The sequence below is a fragment of the Sinohyriopsis cumingii genome, chromosome 11 (assembly GCF_028554795.1).
Source record: "Sinohyriopsis cumingii isolate HCF-2022 chromosome 11, ASM2855479v2, whole genome shotgun sequence".
NCBI classification, from domain to species: domain Eukaryota; kingdom Metazoa; phylum Mollusca; class Bivalvia; order Unionida; family Unionidae; genus Sinohyriopsis; species Sinohyriopsis cumingii.
The window spans coordinates 71622696-71649436 of record NC_142971.1 but is presented as its reverse complement, the minus strand read 5'-3'; the positions used below and the strand labels follow the sequence as shown (position 1 = coordinate 71649436).

The following is a 26741-nucleotide window of genomic DNA, read 5'->3' as shown; positions in this document are numbered from 1 at the left end:
ATAATTAGTATGAAACTTCACCCAAAATTATGAAAATCTCATTAAACAATGTTGACCGTAAATCGTAGTGCCTATACGGATTCCAACTCATACACATATCTCTCTCTCACTCCTTAATTTTATTTGTAATTTTTGACAGTAAATTTCAAATAAAGATATTAAGAAACAGTACTGAAAGGTATCAATTCATGTTGCATAAGAAATAATGAGCATTACAATGTTTGTAAAGAATTATAAAACGTTGATTAAATTTTTGTATGGTTTTAAGAACTGCCTAGTTGCTATGAAAACTGTCAAGCACACATCTGTGATATTTTAATAATATTCATATATTTAAATAAATGAATATAACAGACTTGAACTATAATATTTTAAAAGAAATATTTGAAAATAATACAAAAAATGTGTCATACAGTATAATCAATTAATATTATAATTCAAATTGGATATTTTCAATTAGGAACAAGCAGGGGCAGATTAAGGCTCACTGGTGCCCTAAGCACTGACAAATCTTGGTGCCCCCTCCTTTCCACGTACACCTTGGAAGATAACCCTAGGGTGCACCATGATCAAGAAACAGAACATTATGATCAATTTGCACTAGTTTTATCAATTTGTTTTAAAAATCTTCATTCGTTTTTATTCTTTTCACCCTTTTCTCAACTTTGTGGTGCCCCCTTTGGCCCTGGTGCCCTAAGCACGTGCTTAGTCTGCTTTATGGTTAATACACCCCTGGGAACAAGAAAGTTTCTAGAATAGATAATTGTTATCTGTGATGGATACAGCAGCAACTGTAAATAAGTTATGATGTGTATGGACAAGTAGTTTCTCATTAACATAAATAAAAATGTGCAATATATTGTCAACAACATAATATGCTTATTCATGGCACTTTGCATTGAATGCATTATCATAAGTTGTAATAACATTAGTGCAGTTCAACCTCCCAAATTAATGTGAGCATCATCTAATATATACATCAGTTACATTAGACTTCTGTAATTACTTTAACCTTGAAATACAAGTATCATTTTAATGTGCTTTTGCTTCAAACAAAACAGATTTTCACTGCCATTATAATATGAAGTGAGGATATTCAGGACCTGAAGTCATCATCTAAGAGGGACATATATAATGGACAGAATGTACTAGCTACAGCCCTTTCCACCCCCTAAGAGGGACAGATATATTAGAATGTACTAGCTACAGCCCTTTCCACTCCCACCCCAACAAAGCAAAAAAAAAAAAAATTGTTACCGGCACCCCAATCAAGGTAAGCAAAATATTTGTAAATGTCATTTAGTTCTTTCAGCGCAGCTATATTCAAATGAAAATTATGAGATATTGAGATGTAAGAGAGACAAGAATAAACTGAGATTTGTGATAATGTGGAAATTTATACAATTTTTTTTACCTCTTGTGATTTTATTACATTTCACATTTGGAAATTATCTTTGCTTAATACATGAAGGTTCAATTTAAACTGCCATTGTTTTTCTTTCCAAACAGCTAGAAAAGTTTTACATTTATTATCATAGCGAACCTGTTCCTTCAAAAGTATCCCTTTCACCCTAGGATCTGATGCTAAAAATGTACTGTTATGTACATTTGATTTAATTTGTATTTAATTGTTCGTAAGCTTTAAAATCTTTCTATATTCTAAATTCATTATGTCATAATAATGTAGTTCTGTTTACTAGGAACTCATACTTTATCCAGAAAATAGTTTATCCATGACTGTTCATTTATGTAAACTCTTAAGGCTGACCTGGTTCCCAACCATAATTCAAATTTAGTAATAGTCATGTCAGCAATTTTTCTTGGTTAAATTCATTTTTATTGAGGGAATAATAAGGTTGAGATCGAGGCTGTATTGAATACATGACTCTAGGCTTGTAAATAGTTTTAGCAAAGTAAACAGCTTTTTATCCTTGTAAAATGATTGGTTTTTATCAAGGTCATACTGCGGCTACATTATTTTTTATATGTAAACATATCACGTGATCCTCTATTTCACAATTCAGGTATTTCCGAAATTGCTTGTTAGTTAGTTTTAATAGTGATGTTTATAGAGAATTTAGTCATGCTGGGCTTTAAAATGCTTGATGTCATGTTGTTTCCTTCTGTTGTAGCCAATTTTTGAGTTATATGCTAATTTTTCTTCAGATTATTTGGATTCCAAAAGATTAATTCGTTTCTCTGGAAAGATTTGTGTGCTCATACAGAATTCTTGAACAAAGACATTTCTTAAAAGTTTATTTGGATTTCAAAAACCGAAGGATTATTTCTTGTGATTCTACAAGGAACTGTAGACAACAGCATTGAAAAGGACACAGCATATGTCATCGCCTTCCATCTTGGATTCTTCGTCAGGACTCAAACTTGAATTCATTAGAACATTTTATTATTAGCATTTCTAAAATTGTATTCATGGATTATTCTTGGATTAGTTTTGGATCTGATTCTTGAAACTGTAAGTGGTGATATAACCAGCAATGTTTGGCATTTACTGGTCAGGTGAAGATGAAAAGAACAGAAAAAACAAAACAGTATTATTACATGCAATGTTTTAAAAATATATTTTCTGAATTGCATTTTATAATTTTTTATACAATGTCGCATACATTTTTTGGGGGCTATCATGCGCCAGTAATATCACAATGATAAGATCAATGATAATATACAGAAACTGTTTTGTGATCATATTTATATGTTGTCAATATGTTCTTACTGAATGCATGTTTCATTATTTGAGTTTTCTAAGCAAACACACATACCTGAATAATTTATCATATTCTGATATGTCCAGTATTAAAAACAAAAAAGAACACTTCATGTAACACTGATATGAAGACTGACACAGAATTTTCATGAATTATGTGGTAATTAAGTTTTAAAACTGTAGACAGGCATTCATAATTTACATGAATCAAAACATCCCATATTAGGTCTCCAAGAGAAGTGGGATACAGTTTGTTTGATTCTTTCTTGCATACCATAAATCAATGTATCTTTCAAACACTTTCCAATAAACATTGGAAAGATTTAAATATCAAAATTATGAAAAGGATAAAAGGAATTGTCAAAACTTCATAATAATCATAATAATATGATATGATATAATATCATATTGTCAATAATAATAAACAAAATAAGATGGTCATGCTTAAATAATAATGATAATAATAATAATGATAATGAGGACTTTGTATAGAGCTTACTCTTTAGAAGCCCTATGCGCTTTAGAATATTAAACACCAATAAGATAAAAAAGCCAAGCGCTTTACAACATTAGACAACACCATGATATAAAAAAGAATATATAATGATATGATTACAAAAACAAACACCATGAAATTAGAAAACACAGAAAAAACATTCTGCGAATATTTAAGGTAGGAAACATTATTAGGTCTTTAAGTTTGTTCCTGTATTTGAAATAAGTGAGTTTTGAGAACACTATTGAATGTGATCTGTGCTGTAATAATAATGATGGTAATGTTTAAGCAATACTACTAATAATAATTATTATTATTATTATTATTATCACCACCATCACACCTATCCTAATCAGCTATCATATTTTTCATTATAACTCTTATCACATACAAATAACTCCTACATCAATAAAGAGCAATATCACTGTATCAGCATTTCTTAAATTCACATTACCTTTCTCTTGATGATAGGGAAAAGAGTATATATTAGGCTTTTCCCAAAGCCAGTCGGTACAAAAGCAATAACATGGTGTCCCTCAACTAATTTTAACAATGCTTCTTGTTGTTCCACCTTGAATCTCACGTTATATCCCTAATTGGCGAGAACACCCTAAATCATTTTGTCCATCATAATTTTGCGCTTTCCAGCATGACAGCCAGGTCACATGATCAAAGGCATCGTATTGTTTGCTATTTGCATTATGGTGTCCACAAAACTTCGAAATGTCAACGGATTGTGTTATTCTACTTGGATTTACAAGATGTCAAACAAATGACTTGATTCAGAAATATGATGTACATATTGGAAAAAGAAACCTTCAGCCGATGGAAGCTCAAAAGCTGTGAAAAATGCCAGTAAGTGTATAAAATGTGCACCGATGCGTGCAGTCAAAAGTGGCTGCCAATAATTGCTACTTTCAATGAACAGGTGATATCAGCCACTAACGCCAACATCATCACGGGTGAACGGCTGATTTACTGGCCAAGCAGCGACATGTAGCATTATGTCCCACTCAGTCACATCCTGACACCAGGTCGACCAGTCGTAGCCCAGTCACATCCTGACACCAGGTCAACCAGTTGTAACACTAACCTCTTAATGCTGACCACCAAGTGAGGCAGCTGCTAGTACCATTTGTATAAGTCTTTGGTATGATTCAGCTGGGGTTCAAACCTCCGACCTACCATATCCGAGGCGGATGCTCTGACCACTTAGGCCACCGAGCAGTCCCATCACAACTGAATTCATGAATAGTGTGGTCAAACACAAGTTCAGCGTACAAACAGACTGTAATATTTACGTATGTTCACAATGCATGATTACCATGACACTACATGTTCATGGGACACGTAAGTCATGCACATGGTCTGCGATTGTGATTATAACTAAATGAAACATATTACATGGTGATGTAGTTACACAGAATCCTTATGAAACTGCTATTGTTATGTAATAAAAACTGAATTTGGAAATTAAAAGTGGAGCTATATACTAAATACCAATGGAATAATAATAATAATAATAATAATAATAATAAAATCAACTATAAAATACATGTAAACCAACTATTCAGCCAGAAATTCAAGTTCTTCAAGCATTAAAAAACCCAACACAAATAGCAAATAAAGCCATATGATCAAGCAATATATATTATTTTCATCTGTTTGTAAAACAAACAGGAATATCTCCCTGAATGGGAAAACCACGAAAACAGCATCTGAACTTCAAGTCTAGGAAGAATTGATAGAGATGACACACAGTTGAATGGCTGGGATTTATCTCACACGCACCCCTCCAGCATGCTGGTAGGCAGGTCTCATATGCGGAAGCCCAACAATAATTGATATTTGCAATAGTAAATATTAGAGATTTCAGATCTCCTAAATTGTAATTATTAGAAATATCAAATGTAGTTAAGGATATGAATAAGAAAAGATATTGTGATACTGATGGGATTTAAACTTGGGTTGCTATGTACTATTTCCTCAGACTATGACAATATATTCTTTGACGAAGATGTTGCAAAAGAAAATTCCAAGAGCATAGTGCATTGCACATGCAGAGTGTATCAAGAATGGTACCTTTGTTATCATAATTCGATGTGGAGCAAATGAGAGAAGGTGGTATATACATGTAATTATATGTAAAGTACTTTATGACTTTGAAAATTTTGTTTGTTTTGAACTGATCAATTTTTCATTCTAATTTGTCAAAGAACACTTATAATTTTGAGTGAACATTGTTTTTGTACTTTCTGTTTGTTATCTTTTAACTATGCATATTTGAATATTGACAGAAATATCACCCATGACGTACACGTTTTCCTTCTCACTGTTAATACAGCAATTCAACGATTCTGACTGAACAGTTCTTTTTAATACATTACATTCTGAAAATACTGCTATAGTATTCTCACACATTCCCATTTGTCTGTATCAAACCTAATGATTTTAAAAACAAAAAGCATCAAAGATATAAAATATTCACAGCACTTTGTGATTTCATTCATTGATCGATAATTTCTAACCTGATTGTTGTCAAAGTCCCAACAGGTTGATAAGTGTTTCGGAACCCCCATGACAATTGGTTTAGAATTTATAAATCGATGAATGAAATGACTAACCTTTCTGATTTTTTATATCCTTGGTGAATTTTGTTTCTAAAATTGGTGGTGGGGGTTTGCAAAACAATTGGGATAGTGTGAAAATTCTATGTCATGTGCTATTTCAGGCACCTTAAGTACATTAGTTTGATCTACAAATATTGACAAAGAGTTTTTCCTCATTATGATTATTGAAAAATACACAAACTTGAGGGAAGAAAATCAAAGGAAATTTTTTATAATGAAATAGTAGGTAAAATTGTGTTACGAGTATAAAGGTAACTGGGAATGAAGGTACTCAACCTCTCAGAAACAGTACACTGAAACAGAGCAAGAGGCAGAACTGTTGTTGACCCTGACAAAGTATGAGTGAACATCCCTGCCCCTCATCATAAGTGGCAACAAGGGGCCCCTCTGTAGTCTCTGTGTGCATTTAGTATCACATGCAATAGTAAAGACCACATAGTCAATTACACAAAATACAAAGGACTGTGTTTCCCTAATGCTTCATAGGTATTCAACAACTTGCGCCATCTAATCAGACACACACATTCCTATCCTTAAATTCTGTTCCTGTTTTTTAGCGTGTCCCTGTGTCTCAGCATAGAACTTCCATTTAACTGCCCCCTCATAGATGTTTGGAGGTATAGCTGTAAACTCTGCTTGCAGCACCAACGTAACAGGGAAAATGCGCCGTTGGACCCGGTCTGAAACCTGGCAATGGTCTCTGATAATCGTAAATAACGTTTGAGGAAACCAATCACCAGGTGTACTATCAGGAGATGTGAACATAAACATATATCTGAAGAAATGTATGCCTTTGGACAGAACAAGTGGAATCTGAAAACAAGGATCGAAATAAGTGCACTGATATCAAAAAGCAAAAACTCAATTTAAAAATATTCTCAGAATTCGCTGTATTAGAATGAGAAATGCCCACAATGCAAAGCTGGAGGAAATACAGAAACAAATAAATCACTTTTGGACCAAGGCAGGTAATCTCATATGCCTACTAGTTCTCTCATAGGTAGTGGTATCCACAATAAAAAAACCTACTATAAATAATTTTGTCAAAAATTACCAATAACACGAAATATTAAGGGTGAAATGATACAACTGTGCTGTGTATCGATATGATTCACAATACGCAGCCTGCAATACGGTGAATATATGAACTTGATTGTTTTTCCATCTTTGGAAGGTAGGTGGCGCTCTTTCATGTATGTTGACATTATGGTCATTTTTATAATATACAGACTACAGATAGAAATATAGTTCTCATATATTTATATGCAATTCCCATTGATGAGAAGATAATATGCATGTCTCAGTTAAGCTTGGAAGACATTATGATGTTATCTTCAAAACAGAAGAAATAATGCAATTTCCTAATGCTATGAAAATCTCATCTAGAACAAATACAGGCATGGGAATAAGGTTGAATACCAACAAAATCTATCACATTTTACTTACTGCAGATGGAAAAGACTGCTTCAGCCACATGTACCTGTATTTGTTAGCGAAGAAGGAAAATCACTGACTACACCAAGCCCTATTCTAATTCTGTAAAACTTACACGTGGTGAAAAACTTGAGCAGTGTGAAATCTGCCCATCGTTCATTCTATGATAATTTCATTTTTCCATCAGCATCTTCATGCACTGAGTTGTTCCCCATGTACAATTTAAGGAGAAATAACGAGAAAATTTTATCTTAAGAGAGACCTCCCCCTTTATCAAAGAAAAAAGGAGGGGATGAAGAAATGGTCATAGGTCAATATTTATCTAAACTTCAATATCTATTTCTTCCTGCTCCACATTCATTTCTTTCTATCAATATTGTTCTGTGCTTTTGTCTGAAAGGGGCATATGCATAACTAGCTTTGTCAGCTGGAGTATGTTGGGAAATTGATGTGTGTGACTGTTATGCACAATTCTCCATGAGCCATGGATAGTATCTTATAATATATATATATATATATATATATATATATATATATATATATATATATATATATATATATATATATATATATCTGCTTCAAAATAGGATTTTTCACTAACATAAACTTCCTTTGTTAAATCATTAGTTTATCGACTACCATGCATAACTTTCCTATTTGCTCCATAATGCTGTATACAGGTATTTAGTCAATCAATGCATGTGTATCTTTACTTCTTAATTTAATTTTTTTACTCTTATTTTATTCAATTTATCATAACCCGGATATGGATACATGTCATGTATATGGTTTTGTAGCATATGATCCGCAGGCTTAATTTTAAAAAATTGGAAATTGCATTATACATTTAAAATTGTCTTTATTTTAATTAGGCTCAGTATTCTGTCACTTGTATATTTAATTTCAAAATACCACTGAAAGGGTCATGCCATCTATTTGTTTTCCATCCAGCATGTACAGCTGACATTTAACACTATTTTGGGCTCAAAATCACTCACTGGTATATCCATTAACTCTTTCCCAGCTCCAATAATTTGATATACTTCATAACTTTAAAAATGTATTGTCATTATCACTATCATCAGCAAGTATTTGCCAAACCAAATTGTATGAACCACGCCAGGAATCATACATACTGGGGTTTCAAGGTAGCTTGTACTTTAAACAAGCATTTATAAGCCTTTCTTCATGAATCGTTCAAACTATGCCACAATGCTTATTTTTGGGCAGGTTGAGCTAATTCAATTTGTTTCACAACCATTTATGTGGTGCCTGAAGAAACCAGATGTGGAACAGTTTCTACCTGAAAAACAGATGTAATAAGAATGGCTAAATAAAAATTGTATACTTCACCGAGCACATTTTTTATATGTGGGACTTTCAACGACTTTGAGAGAGTTCTCGCGTTTCACCGTTTTCCAGGTGCATGATTTCGTAATAATTGAGCATGATTCATACAATCGCACACCCTGACATCATCTCCACTTATGCACTGGATATATCTAAAGACTTTCCAATGATGTCTCTCTATTGCTCTGCTAGTAGTTCATGTTGGTCAATGCAGAAAATAAGCTACATTGATTTCTCATTGGTGGTTATAGTTTAACCTGGACTGGAACAACCAATATCCAGAAATGAGAATTTAATGTAACATACTTTCACCATGTAACACACCAGGAGCATAGTTTTCAAATCGACAAAAGGAGTCCAGATACAAATCAAAGTAGAAACTTGGCATGAAAGTGGTTATTATATGATGATTAAAGTACTTCATTATACACATGGAACATGGAATGTATATTATATGGGTTAAGATAATTAGCATGGACTTGGGAAGGGGGCAGATTATGAACCATGTGACTGTGTTAACTTGTAGACAGTGCATGGGTATTCTCAAAGTCTTTTTCATTTTTACTAATAAACATGAGTGCCTGTGATTGCAAATGCTGTTTCAGATGGATTATAATTTTATAGAATGACAAGGCAATTAATAGTAATTATTCCCGACTACTGAAGACTAAAAGAGCATGCATACCAGTAAGTATTGTTTTGGATTGATTCTGTTTCTTGTATCAATATGTGTATCACTTCACCAAAAATACTGACACATTGATATATCGATGAATCATTTCATGTCTACTAAATATATTGGTCTTTCCAACTAACAATTAAAGTTTCATAGCATAATTAAGCTGTAAATGCATTTAGTGACCGATGCAGTTGACAAAATTAAGAAATTATTTTATAAAACAATACGGACCGAACAATATGTCTTATATTGATACATTTGCATAAAAAGAGGTACTTCCATTTTCACAAAGTTGTGCAATGAAAAAGCCAAACGATTTTCACAAAACTCATCCATCCATGCGATCCCAAAATGGATTTCTTTCAAGAGGACAAAATATTGTATAAATCTCTAAATAAAGCAATAAATGAACATAAAGTTTGTAAAAGTAAACTCTTCGGAGCTTAGATCAAGGGAGATAACTCACAATTATAGTAGGAATGTTTCACTTTTACATTTACATTAAATTCTTTTAAGTCAGGGATAGAGAAAAAAATATCTGAATATCCAAATACATTGCTAACATATGTATGTAGATAGGAAGGCAGACTAGTGAGCATTGTTGTCCACCATAGCACAACCATGATAAGCATCATTTGAAAAAATACCAATCATTCTGTATAATGTGCAGACGGCTAGAGACATGATGCAGACAAACCATATTTTTTTAGCATAAAGATTTTTCTTTGAGGGTGGGGTGGGATTAAGTGGGGTTTATATGTGAACACTAAAATCTACTAGAAACTCCACATATAATCTAATTCTCTTTTATTTTAATGACGAAGATTTCCCTCCTTCTGTCAGAGTATATAAACAGTGTAGATACATCTGCACATAATCTAATTCTCATTTCTTTTAGGGATGAAGATTTCTCTCCTTCTCTCAGAGTACATAAATGGCGTAGAAAACTGCATTACCTGGAGTTGCACTATGTAACATTGTACGCTGAATAATCTACAGTTGAACTGTGGATATAATTTCCTCTATTAGCTCCAAATAAGGATTACATTTTTACAATGATATAAATAGCATCTAAACCATATCTTAAAACAGTTTTAATTGAAAAGTTAAATAATGCACTTCTCTTATTATTTAAAATTCATATGCAATTTGTATGTTTACAATGCTGACCAATCATATCTAATGTGTATATTAGTTACTCAGATTATCGTAATATGATAGGTGACATAGAATGATAATTTACACAAAGTTTTTACAAGTGATCGAAATACACTGTAACCAGAACCTGCACCATGCCCCACCATCCTCTGATATAATATTGATTACTCCCATCTCTGTTCATGTGGATTTGAGTATTGGGCTTGCTGAATGTTGGTATGTGATGAAGCTTGCCAGTAGCTTCTCAGTGGCTGAAAGGGTCTTCCTCCACCAGTTATGCTGATCGCCATGTATATCCTATTGTGTGCTGAAAAATGGCAGTACACCCACATGCTAGGGTTGAGTCCTTTGGGGTTTTCTAGGTAGCACATATTTTAAAATACCCTGTTAGATTTGTAAAACTCACTTTATGCAAGGTTCAATAACAAAAAAGTTTGTTCCAGGGCCCATGTGCCAATCACATTTTGACTAACAACTAGTAATCACAAGCTGAAAAACCCTATATGTACAGAAATGCCTTCTTGAACAAAAGGATTGATGCCATGGCAATGGCTATAATACATTGCTACATGCAATTTAAGGGTCAATGGTTAAATATAAATTATCTGCTGCACAGATTATATTTTCTTGTGACTTCAAACTAAACTGTTGGAGTTTGCATGAATCACTGTTTATTTACTGTAACAGCGCAGCGCTGCATCCAGGATTTAGCAAGCTTTACACTCTTTGCCCTTAAGTTGTACAAAGGGAAACCAATCTGCACTAAAGGGGAACCAATCTACTCACATTTGATGTCTCTGAATAGGGCATAACCAAATAACTAAAAGTGAAAGAAGAACAAGAGTAAATGTTAGAACAGATTTCAGTTTTCTAACTGCGCTTCAAATATAAATAGGAAAATCTATATTTGCTTTATTTGTACACTAACATGTAAAATAATCGTAACCAGACTGCATTGCCATTATACTGCTGATCACTTACATGTATATCGTTAAGATCTGAAACAACACTGAATGTTTAAACTTTGTTGTACATGAATGTACAACTGAAATGAAGAATCACCGACAACATTTTCAGTACAAACATGTCTTTCGAATGTATAACAAGGAATTCTGAGTCAACATACATATGAACATCATGTATGATGCACCATTGTTACTCTCAACACTGACCACTTTCATCATTCAAATTTGTAAATAGAACAAAATAAACATCATGTATGATGCACCATCATTGTTAACATCACTAACCAATTTGATTTTTGAAATTTGTAAATATAACAAAATAAAACAACATGTATGATGCACTAGCATTGCTATCAACACTGACCACTTTTATCTTCAATGGAAGTCTGACAATATAAGACATTATGTATGATACACAGCATTGTTATCATCACTGATAACTTTGATCTTTAATGGAAATCTGACAATATAAGACATCAGGTATGTATGATACACAAGCATTGCTATCAACATTGACCACTTTGATCTTTAATGAAAGTCTGACAATATAAGACATCAGTCCTGGCATGTATAATGAGAGGGCTGATATCTCAATGAAATATTAATCAATATCAACCAGTGCTGTGCACCTCTAACACACATCATCAACAGGATATTTGGAAGCTGGTTCCTCAGGAATATATCATCTAGTGTGCAACATATACCAACATAGTTTAGATTACTCTACTGTATCTTCAATTATTGAGTAATTTCATGCACCCTCTTGTGCTTGCATTTTCTGAACTCCGTTGATCAGTTCTTTTCTAGGTAGCCAGTTATGGAAATATCCAAATATGTTGAACTATGGGTATGTCGGACACGAATATGTCTAATTATATTCAGTCTAATTTAATTAGACACATATAAAAAAGCCTAACATGAAACTCTAACAAATTCTGCTTACTTCGTCTTACATTGCTATTCAACAAACTAAAATGGTGGCACACACTAGCAACACTATTGGAGTAAAGCATAATTTCTATATTTCTGTAAATAAAGTTGCATGATTTACAAAAAAATTGCACCTAATCCTGATTTTAACTGAGCATGACTGCAGATTCAAACACAGGTGCAAAGTGTTTCATTTTTGCAGGTTGGTGCATTCAAAAGGCATACCTGACAGTGGATCACTGAATAGGGGGTCACATGATCAATGAAACTGCAAGCACATATGTAACAGAAGCATGCAGCACATATGCTCATTAAACATATGGTGTAATATGTACTGTGTTACAGGTTCAAAGAGCATAAAACTCACAGAACATAAGCATACTGAATTGAGCACAAGTCCATCTCCATTTTCTCCTGAAACAGTTTACTTTGCACATCCAAAATTATATTTTTCATTCGATAATTTGAATGTCAACTATCTGGTTTTGTGAGAAACATTTAATGATGACACAGTCTTCATGTTCCTTCATCTTGGTGGAAATAAAATGTCCATTCAATACTAGTTTATTATTTCTTTCACTGACAATTCTACTGGTGTATCTTCAGGTTGCTTGTCAAGAATGAGGCAACACATATAAGTACTGAAGAATAGGACATCTTGGGACATTGGATCCATGATCAGCAGTAAACACATAACATGCATGATCTGTAAAAATAAAATGTTATCATGAGTTTTTGTTGTACAGTTAAAATAGCATATAAACTTCTTAAATGCAACTGTAGGCTAGATTATTTAATATTAAGTTTATCAGCTAAAAGTCATATATATATATATATATATATATATATATATATATATATATATATATATATATATATATATATATATATATATATATATAATTTATTCATGATTTAATTTAACTGATGTATCATTTATACAAAATGCTCTCGTTATGCTGATCCCAGCTTATTGTTAAGCTAGAAAGTAAAACTTTATAACTGAACTTAATCTCAAAACCTTTAATAATAATAATAATAATAGTAGTAGTTTTATTTATAGAGGGTGACCCATTAGGCAAGGACTATTCTCACTTGAAGCCCACTTAAGGAGAGTGTAACAATGCACATTATATAAAGATAGCAATAATTACTGTTTATTTTATCATGTTTAGTATTAAAATACTAAACTGCATTATCTATTAGAAACACATACATGTGCATAACATCTCTTCTTAAATACTCCAATATTTATAAGCAGATTTTAAATGGAAGCTTGTTCCACAAAACAGTACCAGAATAATAGAAGCTCTTTTTCAATTGCTCTGTTCTTGGTTTAGGTGCTAGAAGGTTTCCATGTGATATTGATCTCAACTGGTACTGTGTTGAAAAGGTCTGAATAAGCCCTGAAGATCCTCTGTTACAGTCCCATGTAGGCATCTATATAAAATAACTGCCTTGTGAAAATCTATCCTGTCATATAGTGTGACACATTTGAGTTCAGTAAAGAATGCTTTTGAGGACTGATCAATAGATACATCTAAAATCACGAGTGCTGCTCGTTTCTAAAGTTTATAAATCCTGTCAAGCTCAGATTTAGCATAATTTCCCCATACATTTGAACAATAATCCATTGTTAGAATAAAATATGACTTTCAGTAAAGATTGCGAGTTTTCCATAGGTAAATATTTCTTGATTTTGCTAAGTAGGGCAATTCTGGATGACAGTATTTTACCAAGCTTATCAATATGGTCTTTCCATAATACTGAACTCACCACCTTCATTCAAAACTAGACATAACAAGTCTTTTAGTGAAAACCCCATGCTGATATCACCAACCATTCAGGAAAAGTAGCAATGGCAATGTATATTTCATTATAATTACTGTGTAGGTAATATTGGATGCTCAGGCAACACCAGCTAGACCATGTCAGACCAGTCAGACCATGTCAGACCAACTAGACCATGGGTTAAATATATGTGTATGGTTTCACAGCAATCCTCCAAGCAGTTTAGGAGATGTTGTGATAAAAACTTTGCGCTAACAGACAAACATATGATATACAGCAGATGGACGATGGACAGCAGATCATCCCATAAGCTCTATCGGTCTATGACCAGTAAAGCTAAAAACTAGTTTTCCGTCATTGTTATCATTATGTACTCCCTACAAATGTGATGCAAATATTATGTTTGCAAAGCATATACGCCCACTGACTCAAGGCAAACCAAGTGTAGTCAGTCCAGACCAGGTACCAGTGTGAGTCCCTGGATATAACACGTTGTTCTCTTTGCCTTGGAACTACATAGTCTTCAAGTGTTGCTGTGCTATAAAACACCACAACCAACCAACCAAATATAAAATTAAAAAAGAAATTATGAAAATATGTAAGACTGCTATAATGTCATTAATATTTATATAGGTCATCCACATGTGTGTGTAAGAAATTGAATTTTTCTATCTTGGATTTATTTTGCCCAATTATTATAACAATGATTTTATTAAAATAATATAAGTCAAATGGTTACGACATGTGTTAATTGTATCATAAAAGAAATTGCTGCAAAGACCTAACAAATCTAATCAGGTCCTCCAGATATAAATACAATTATGTTTGACTGTTATCAGTCAACCTTAAGCAGATTTCATTAACTATGCAAACATGTAGTTTGTCATAATTCATATTTTCAGAATGATCACAATGGTGTTTTAAGAAACAACTGAACAACAGACCCAAGGGGGCCTTATATCACTCGCCTGGCTTACCTGACCCAATATTTGACCATCTCACTAAACAGGTTTATGAAGTCTTGTAAGACTGTTAAAATACAACCTATGTAATTTATCTCCTCAACTTATTATCATCTTGCTTTTCACATGGATCTTGTTAATATGTGATGCTCTCCATGACCTTGATAATGTAAGTAAATATTTCATTTTTCATCAAATCAGATAATCAATATGTCTACCAGAATGTGAATAAGCTTGTCCGATCAGGTGCATGAATATGTTTGTTTCTAGAATGTTTTCAAGTACATACAGGACCTTGATGAAAGAAGCCCATATTTCACATCTGAGCAAAACTGGATCCCAAACATGGTTTACAGCAAGGCAACAAGTACAGCCAGTTAGTAGCATCACTATCTCATAGTAACAAGTACAGCCAGTTGGACGCATGATGATCTCATGGCAACAAGTACAGTCAGTCTGTAACATGATCATCTCATGGTAACAAGTACAGCCAGTCAGAGGCATGATCATCTCATGGCAACAACCACAGTCAGTCAGATGTATCATTATCTCATGGCAACAAGTACAGCCAGACAGTAGCATGATTATCTCATGGCAACAAGCACAGACAATCAGATGTATGATTCTCTCATGGCAACAAGTACAACCAGATGGTAGCGTGGTTATCTCATGGCAACACGTACAGACAGTCAGATGCATGATTATATCATGGCAACAAGTACAGACAATCAGATGTACGATTATCTCATGGCAACAAGTACAGCCAGTCAGTAACATGTTTATCTCATGGCAACAAGCAAAGCCAGATGCATGATTATATCATGGCAGCAGGTAAAGCCAGTCAGTAACACGATCATCTCATGGCAACAAGGACAGCTAGTCAGATGCATGATTATCTGATGGCAACAAGCACAGACAGTCAGTCACAAAATCATCTCATGGCAATAAGCACAGCCAGTCAGTAGCATGATCATCTCATGACATCAAGTACAGCCAGTCTGTAACATGATTATCCCATGACAATATGCACAGCCAGTCAGTAACATGATTATCTCATGGCAATAAGTACAGCCAGTCAGATGCATGATTATATCATGGCAGCAAGTACAGCCAGTCAGTAACATTAACACTTCACAGCAATAAACACAGCCAGTCAGCCACAAAATCAACTCAGATGTACCAGTATTTCATGGCAACAGACACAGCCAGTCCGTATCATGGTCATATCATGGCAACAAGTACAGCCAGTCAGTTTCATGATCATCTCATGGCAATAAGCACTGCCAGTCAATAACATGATTATCTCATGGCAACAAGCACAGCCAGTCAGTAGCATGATTATCTCATGGCAACAAGTACAGACAGTCAGAAGCATGATTATATCATGGCAACAAGTACAGTCAGTCAGAAGCATGATCACTGTATATCAATAAGCACAGTCATTCAGTCACATGGCAACAAGCACAATATATCAGTAGCTTGTGTTAACAAGCTGAGCTAATCAGATGCAGAACACATCATTATCATGCCATAATGAATTTCTTTAAGAGCTTAACGAAATAATCATATATTCACAGTTTGGTGAAAAACAGAATAGAAATGCATATTGGTATTCAATATGGCAACACATTCAGCCAATCAGATGCAAGATAGCTCCATCAGCATGCATGGGTCACACTCAGTACCAAATCTGTCCAAAGTTTGATGCTATAAACACATGTTTCTATGGATTGTCATAACAAAATCAATCTGCCTCTTATTTAAGAGAAACTATTAACACTTAACCAACCTTCCCACTCATTGGTTTAATGACATATTGTGCCTTACTTTGTTCACTTGTTCACAGGACACGTATACACTTTGGACCTGTTGCTTGTATTGTGATAAGTATTTTCATGACATATATACATGGCATTTATTTACTTTGTACGTGTTGTTTGTGCTATGATAATTTCTATCACTTTATGTACATGTAACACTTATATACTATATATACCTTTTACGCATGCTTCATGACCCCTTTAGTAGCTAACAGGCTTCATAGATGCTGATGACCCGTTTCCTTTGCTTGTCTAACTCTGCAGAGTATTCCTGTACACCAATTACATTTTCAATGTCATGAATCACAGCTTCAATCTTCTGCCAGTAATCCTCAAAGTCTTGTTGGTTAACCTTTCCCTGAGCAGAATGACCATTGATAAGATTCCTATAAAAACGAATTCGTTCCACACTAGCTCCAAGAGATGTGTCCCTTGGCTGATCTGGTGGATCAAATCCCCAGCCCATCATGAATGGATCAGGAACTGTGCTGACATTTCTGATCAGAATATACAACAAGGTAATGTCAAACTGGTCCACAGCAGCCACATACCGACCTAATGGATCTGAGAAGACTACCTGACTTTGATCCTGGTTAAGAAGAGCTGGTCTGTTCTGTCTCCTACTAGTCAAGGTGGATTTGTTGGCCAGGATTGCCTTGTAGATGCTTGTGTGTGGAGCAGGAACATGGGAGAGAAGCATTTTCCTCATGGCATTTCCACAAACTGTTACAAGAGCAATGCAGAGGCGAGCGTAATTCATGTGCTCCTGTGTTATGGATGCATCAGGGTCCATACCCTAAAGAAAGAGGAAAACCAAACACCCTTGTAATCAGTGACTTAACATAGAATCAATAAAAAAACAATAATTCAATAAATCAACATACAAGTATAAACAGAGAAAACTATATTATTTATGTCTTCGTTATTGAGAAAGGACACAAAAAAGATAATTTATGGGTCCCATAATAAGTGAAAATTAAGTCGTAACTCCACATTTTCAACAGTACTTTATCAATTGCATTAAAACTCTTTATGGGATTCTCAGTGCTAAAAATCCAATGAAAAGTCCTCTAATAATGGGCTTGGCGGTATTATTAGACGCAATCAGTTGACCAGTAAATAATGTCCACTTTATTAGCTGGAAATTGAAAGCATATGAAATTGTACAGGCGTTCAGATTACAGATCTTTATAAAAGTATTTTTCACATGTTTCTTTTGATATTCATAAAATCTGAAGTAAAAGTTATATGCAAGCTGAAAGCATGTGGTGTTTATTAAATATTATTGCTCTATTCTTTCAAATCAATAGGCGTACAAGTGTTAATTATTGGAAACTTACAATGGATTATGGTACACGGAAACAAGTATGATACAATTTTAGCAGTATGAAATTTGTACAGACACCGTTCATAGACCATGGAACGTAATGAACCGTACATGTGCTTCGTCTTTCTTATCCTAATTTTGCTGTTAATTTTTCCCACTGAATTCAGACAAATTACTGAATTGTTTAAATATGTATGCATTTTTTGCAATGGAATTACATGTATTATGGATTAACTGCATGCCATGATGGTACGATATCAGACGGTAAGTAAATGGTGTTAATACTCTGTTCATGCTATATATTAGATGCTGAATTCAGACAAAATTATCTGTAACAAAATTATTGAATATTTTAAATCTGTGTGCAATTTGTCAATGGAATTTCATGCATTATGGAAGAATTGCATGCCACGACGACATTATAGTAAATGCTGTTGATACCCTATTCATAATATACATTAGACATGAATAAATGGACTTGTGCCAATGCATTGTTTTCTGAAATATGTTTAATACTGTGAAACCCTGCATTAAAGCGATCCAGTTTTTTGGACCCCAATTAACGCGTTATAGCATAGATTCCACTGTATATAGGTAACTCAGTAAGAAATCTTTTTTCATGCCATTTCACCTTGTACTCTTTTAGGGACTTTTGGAAATTACCTTAATAAAAATAAAATATTTGTCATTGCTATAAGCAATATATGAAGTGTGCTGACATAAAAATCACTATTTTGATGAATTACCAGTATAAATTTGTTTATATTTTCAGCAAGGGTAGTTCATTTGAAGGCCTTAGCCATTACAAACAATGTTTATATATTCAGCTCTTGTAATTTATCTTGAGGAATTAGCCATTACAAACAATGTTTATGTATTCAAGTCTCGTAATTTATCTTGAGGAATTAGCCATTACAAATATGTTTATGTATTCAGGTCTGGTAATTTATCTTGAGGAATTAGCCATTACAAACAATGTTTATATATTCAGCTCTTAAAATTTATCTTGAGGAATTAGCCATTACAAATATGTTTATGTATTAAGGTTTGTAATTTATCTTGAGGAATTAGCCATTACAAATATGTTTATGTATTCAAGTCTTGTAATTTATCTTCAGGAATTAGCCATTACAAATATGTTTATGTATTCAGGTCTTGTAATTTATCTTCAGGAATTAGCCATTACAAATATGTTTATGTATTCAGGTCTGGTAATTTATCTTGAGGAATTAGCCATTACAAACAATGTTTATATATTTAGCTCTTGTAATTTATCTTCAGGAATTAGCCATTACAAATATGTTTATGTATTAAGGTTTGTAATTTATCTTGAGGAATTAGCCATTACAAATATGTTTATGTATTCAAGTCTTGTAATTTATCTTCAGGAATTAGCCATTACAAATATGTTTATGTATTCAGGTCTTGTAATTTATCTTGAGGAATTAGCCATTACAAATATGTTTATGTATTCAGGTCTTGTAATTTATCTTCAGGAATTAGCCATTACAAATATGTTTATGTATTCAGGTCTGGTAATTTATCTTCAGGAAATTAGCCATTACAAACAATGTTTATATATTTAGCTCTTGTAATTTATCTTGAGGAATTAGCCATTACAAAAATGTTTATGTATTCAAGTCTTGTAATTTATCTTCAGGAATTAGCCATTACAAATATGTTTATGTATTCAGGTCTTGTAATTTATCTTCAGGAATTAACCATTGAAACAATGTTTATATATTCAGCTCTTGTAATTTATCTTCAGGAATTAGTCATTACAAATATGTTGATGTATTCAGGTCTTGTAATTTATCTTCAGGAATTAGCCATTAAAACAATGTTTATGTATTCACCTCTTGTAATTTATCTTCAGGAATTAGCCATTAAAACAATGTTTATATATTCAGCTCTTGTAATTTATCAATATTAGCATATCCATAAAGCATTAGTTTATTTGAGTCTGCTTACTATGGATACATGTGCTTTCATCTTGAAAGAGAGACAACTACAATTATACTTATGCATGAAATTACAATTACTGCTTTTCAAATTAAAGTAAAAGTCTTTAACTCAACTTTAATTGACTTCCTAGGATCAAGCACACATAACGATATCAAAATATGTTTGACAGCTATTTGGGTAAGACTAGGGGGAGTATAATTTGTATGTATATGCAGAAGTGGCTAGCTACTCTCACCCACTTTCCTGAAACTGGTAATGACTTGTCTCCCTTGCTGTCGTGTGACCTTGCTTATCTTGAAGTTGATATTTATATACCTGTCACTGATGAATTACTGTGGGAGAAGTATACCATGTAATACCAATTTTGTTAGAAGTTGTATTAAATTGGAAAAAATGACAAGATGGAATAATACATAATTAAATATTTAGACTCCATATTCATAGAAAGAAATTATTGGAATCCGAATGCTTGGATGGACATTCTAACCAGAGTCCAGCTAATAATAAATTATAGTACAGCTTTGATGAAATATATTTCACATGGGAACATCTTGATATATTTTGGAACAACAACAGTGATTGACAGTTGCAGGAAGTTGGAATCTATTCTTGTTTTAAATGGGCAATATGCAAATTATTTGATATTCAGCACTTCCACATTTTAAAACAAAATTCCATATCCTGTTAAAATGGCATGACAGAGAACATATTAGAATATAACGTTTCAGTGGTAATTGTAATACTTTCACTTAGGAACTAACACTGATAATATGTACCATTTCTGGAATATTGTTTAACACATCATATTTGATATGAAACACATCACATTTGATATGAAAAGTGGAACCTGATTTTGCAGTCGAGGGATTTCTTTTGTTATTTGAACTGTGCAAGAAATTGATAATGCAAGTTTATATTCCAAATCTGATCCGAATTAGACCAGAACTTTAGCTTACAGAGCAGTAACAAGAACATGAAAGTGGTAAATGTAATAATTTCACTTAGGACCTAACACTGATAATGTGTACCATGCTGGAATATTGTTTAACACTCTGAAAGACATCCCATTAGATATAAGACATGGAAAGTGAAGCCTAATTTTGCAGTCGAGGGATTTCATTTGTTATTTGAACTGTGTGAGAAATTGATAATGCAAGTCTATGCTCCAAGTCTGATCCCAATGAGACCAGAACTACAGCCTACAGAGTAGTAACAAGAGCACGACATCAATTCACATCAATTTCACTCACTATCAAACTCACGAGATAAAATAAACCTGCATTCTAAGATTACTCAATATCAGATTAAAACAATATGGGCTTACAAGCTCAGTAAATCACATGTAATACTAGTTCATTAATATGGATGGATGTCACTCATAATCAAAATCCTCTGACATCATGATGATGTAAGCCTGCTTTCCAGGTTTAATCCAAATAAAGCCAGAATTGTAGCCTTCTGATTAATAAAAAGCTCAGCCAATCAGAAAACAATACCTAAATAATTACATCATAATCAACATCATACAAAATGATTACAATGAGGGTAGTCTAATTTCCAAGTCAGATGAAAATCTAATCAGAGATATGCCTTCCAGGATGTTAATGATTCAAGTCAGATGAAAATCTAATCAGAGATATGCCTTCCAGTATGGTAATGAGACACGTCAGATGAAAATCTAATCAGTGATATGCCTTCCAGGATGGTAATGATTCAAGTCAAATGAAAATCTAATGAGATATGCCTTCCAGGATGGTAATGATCCAAGTCAGAAGAAAATCTAATTAGAGATATGCCTTTCAGGATGGTAATGAGACAAGTCAGATGAAAATCTAACCGGAGATATACTTCCAGGATGGTAATGATCCAAGTCAAATGAAAATCTAATCAGAGATATGCCTTCCTGGATGGTAATGAGACAAGTCAGAAGAAAATCTAATCAGAGATATGCCTTCCAGGATGTTAATGAGACAAGTCAGATGAAAATCTAACTGGAGATACGCTTTCCAGGATTGTAATGAGACAATAGTATGCATCACCACCAAGAACATGATCTTTATCAAATTTTCATCGATGTTAAGGACACTGGCAAGGTCTCCAGGTTTGAAGAAAATCAGAGCATGAATAAAGCTTTCATAGTGATAACAAGATCAGCCAATCAGATGAAAGATCATCTCATTAATATGCACGGATCTCATGCATTATCGAACTCTAAGATATTTATTAGATAATCTTGTATTGCATTTCATATCAAAACCTGATCAGAGTGGTGAAAGCAATTGCCGTCTAATGTGCATAAGAAAAGAAATTTAAATTTCAACAGTACACTTGTAGCAGATCACATGACACATTATTAAGTTCAGATACCAAAATCATATGATGTCACATGACATTATGTGATGCATTAAATCTAGTACTGTCGTCTCCACTGGGAACATTTCTCCTACAGTTTTATCTTTTTGGGGTAGGGTGATGCCAACTACTACGTGGACACTTGTTGACCCAATAAAACGTGAGAAATGCACCTCAGGAGGAATCAATAATACTATTCACCAATGTATCAATCCTTTACATTCAGTAATGCTGAAAACAACTTACCTCTTCAGCAAACCACGCCTGACATGGTGAAAAATGGAACATGTCATCTTCAACAACATCTTCAGATAATGGAAAGCATAGCTTATATTGTAAGTTCTGGCCCAGGTAAGATGTAATCTTGGAGAGATTCATAGTAATGAACTTTCTAACTCTGGAACACAACTTTGCATCGGGGGTATTGATGTCATCAACCACCATCCTTGTTATTCTTGCATAAACAATGTGGTTCCTACAGTGCAAGGTCAGTCTATGGAAAAGGTCCAAGTCAAAAACACAACAGCCACAGAAAATGAGATTTTCTGCTGTTTCCTTCTTCTTGGACACTGGCCAATGAGCTACACAGGCCGCTAGAAGCCTATGAAATATGGGTGGTGGCAGAAACTTTCCTATAAAGACACAGCACAGGACTGGTGTGCTCACCATCCTGGAATCTTGTTCAGGGGAGATAACTTCTTTGAGAGATTCCTGACGAAGCATACAAGGTGTAAGGAAGTAGTTCTCCACCTAAAAATATATTCAGAATATAATGATACAGAAAAAGTCAACAAGCAACAGCTCTAACCAGCATACCAAGCAACAAAATAAAATAATTTAAGCAACAAAAAAAAGATTAACACTGTATAAATGGATTAATACATCAGGTATCATGTCCTTGGACATAATTGTGTTTCTCTGAGGGGTTGTTTTTAGGTCTTATCAAGTACTTTGTGAACACAGCAAACAACAAACTTACTATTCTTTGACACACACCTCCGGCCACATGTTCTAAAGCGCTCGCCTTTACTGATCATTGCCATCTCACCTCTGTCTTTGTAGGTTCGAGTCTCAGGCTCGCCTAATAGGGTTATATAAGAAAGTCTGCCAGTAGCGCCTTGTGGGTCAGTGAGTCTTACCAGAGATTTTACCCGAGTTATTCCTCCACCAATTATACTGGAGACTACATTTATCAAAATGGTGTTAAACCCAGAACAAGAAATATTCTCTACTAAGTCTCAAGACATTCAAGTTGGCCTTTACTGAATGTAAAAATGACTCTGTGATCAAGATTAATTCAATGCAGGTTCGATTATATGGCTCTGTTTTAGGGAGTGTTATTACAGTGATCTTGTGGTTTTATCTAACTCACATATTTTAGGGCTGAAACTATTCACTGATAAATCAATAGTTTGCCACTTTGATCCACAAAAGAATACTTAAGAATTGAGTAAAGCTATATTTAACTTATAATAAAATACTTTTCATCTTGAAGAGTCATGAATAATTCATAGTTTAACACTTTATTCTTCATGTCTATTTATATTTTTCATCACATTGTGTATTATATATATTTTATTAACACATGTAACTTATATCAATATCATAGTTCATATTATTCAAACATGCCAATATCAAACATGCATGTGCTTACAGCAACATCAATATATGCAGAAAACATGGGACTAAATGCTTAAAATTAAATTGCTTCATGTAATTTTAATACTTATTTAAATTTCTTTTTAAGTCAATTTATTTGTAACAAACAGCTTATCAACAGCTATGAAACCACTTAGCAAAAAATAAACTATACATGTATAATAGTCAACACTTTGTGTAGTTAAAATATGTATTTATATTGTATAAAATTTCTTTGGAAATTGAGTGCTGGGAAACCGTAACTATTCTATTAGACTTCTCAGCCTATTAACTTGTATGCTTAGACCAAACAATATACATGTTTCTTAACTATCCTAATCACAAACGATCCAAAAATTGTGGTCAATGAACTCTCTTGAGCAAAATTAATTCTGCCAATCTCTTCTCTTTGTGCCTCAATTATCCTATGCTATGGATATCTGTATGATATAGTATTATGTAAAATAGTTTGTATTTAAGTTATTTGAGTTAATGACATATTTTATAATTATTTACTTCTGTGGCTGACAAACACAAATACAAATAGTACATATGAGTAGTAAATGTATGTACTTTCTCCATTCATAAATCACGGTTATTGCCATCTTCACGCCAAACACTAATGTAGTCATGAATGGAGGTCTTGTCAACATCACATGATCCTAGGAGAACATCTATACTCTAGATATATCATGCATAACCATGTTACTGACTGGCCCAATTATAAAAGAGTCAGATAATGACTGTTAAAGATCTTTACAATACAGAATAATTTAAATACCTGTAATATTTTCCAATTATTTTGAATTGTTGATTTGATGTGTACGCAGTAGCTATATAAAGGCAGCGTCACATTCTCCAGTTATATTTCAGCCTTGTTAGAGTCCGAGACAAAATCTGATTTAAATTTGTTTTTTAAAATTTCAGAGAAGAATCCAATTATTCCGAACAGATAGTACCTTCCTGTATTATTGCCAAAACAGTCATGGACATGGATATTTAACAATTTCTTTGGAATACCATGAAACATCCAAAGACTTTCGTAACCTTCAATTTCCTTGGAATATCTTGAAGTAAACCTTTTGGATTAAATAAAAGCGTTTCTTCAGTGCTACTAGCACATAAGCACATTAGAACCTTCATTCCGATAGATTCCAGATTACTGTGAAACTGATAGAACAGTTAGGAAATGTATAAATCATGCCACTGTGCAGAAACCATTTTTCATCTTTCAGTCATACAGACCCTGACCTTAGACCTTTTGCCACCAAAATTGATATGATTTTTGCTTGCTCCAATGTGCATACCATATCCACAATATCTTTGACCTATGAGATGTTGGCCCCAACATTTATATACTTTATTCTTCCAAAAAAGGGCATATGATCCAAAAGTTTTGGTAGCTGTAGGTGGTCCAGGTTTAGAGTTACTTTATATTAAGGGACTTGATGACAGATTGTGGACAGAGAAGGTAATAATGTCATATATAGGACTTAATTTAGATCTGTGGACAGAAGGATGCTTTATGTATAAATGTATTCCAATGCTGCTGATTGCTGTTCCCAAATTAATTATTTTAAGGGTTCTTTACATTTTTATGGCTACTCATTTTGTACATAATTTAAAGCACTGAGTATTGCAATGCATTATTACCAATTTGGTCAATTTTTGCTGAACAGTTACTGAGTAGTTTTTTTCTGTTCTTAGTAATGGCAGCCATGCTGAATTGGTCGCATTCTGTATAATAGTTTTGGAGAAGTAGTTGTCTTATTTTTTAGCAATGCTTGCCACAACTGAAGGCACATTAGCATCTTTTTTACAAACCTGAAAGCAGCCAATGGTAGGGTAGTTCATGTCAGATAACATACATTTCTGTGGAGAAGAAATTGAAGATTGAATTTTTTATATTTCAGAATCGATGGTCATAGTTGATAGCAATTTGGGATCAGTTATAAAATAAGAAAGATCATCATGCCACAATGTTGTGCCAAATTTTGTCAATTTCTGTTCAGTGGCATTTGAGAAGAGATTAATTTTATTTTTTTAAACAGAGCAAGGTTCATGGCAGGTTGAGCCCTACATCACTGACCCTTATTGTTCTTCTTTGGTGCAAGAAATGTCCTTTGACGGAGCCAATAGGCCGCATAATAAATCCCAAGAAATGTCCTATGATGGAACCAACAGGCCGCGTAATAAATCCCAAGAAAATAAAGACAAAAAATCATTATGGTTGATTTTAGATTGAACTGAGAAGACCGAGCTTGCTCAATAGAGTGCATTCATTAGTTAATCAGTCGATTGCTGGTGGAAATGTCTTACCAATTTTGCATTGCTTTGACACAAATTGATAACACGTGGTAGATGATCAATGAGAGAAATTATAAAGAAGAAAGTAGTGAATTTGGAGGAACAAATGAAGGTCCAAAACTAAATTATTTATAGAGGGGAATGATTATTTGAGCAAGGTGAATTCAAACCCCAGCATGGAAGACTCGTGATGGGCAAGGTTGATATAGATCACA

The 26741-nt window shown here is 33.6% G+C and overlaps 1 protein-coding gene across 7 annotated transcripts in view; it reads right to left on the bottom strand.

Moving 5' to 3' along the window:
• Positions 1-2552: 2552 nt before the first annotated feature.
• LOC149788700 (uncharacterized) overlaps positions 2553-26741 on the bottom strand; it is a 129836-nt gene continuing 105647 nt past the window's right edge. For 6 of the 7 annotated variants that reach the window (XM_089974791.1, XM_089974786.1, XM_089974789.1 and 3 more), the window contains 3 exons: positions 22828-23331; positions 17114-17733; positions 2553-13070 (listed from right to left, as the gene is read on the bottom strand). In XM_089974791.1, the coding sequence (XP_089830917.1) occupies positions 17146-17733; positions 22828-23331 (1092 nt within the window). In that variant the 3' untranslated portion in view covers positions 2553-13070; positions 17114-17145. Of the gene's footprint in view, positions 13071-13659; positions 13805-17113; positions 17734-22827; positions 23332-26741 lie in introns of all 7 variants that reach the window. The other variant, XR_016424205.1, reaches the window with a different exon arrangement.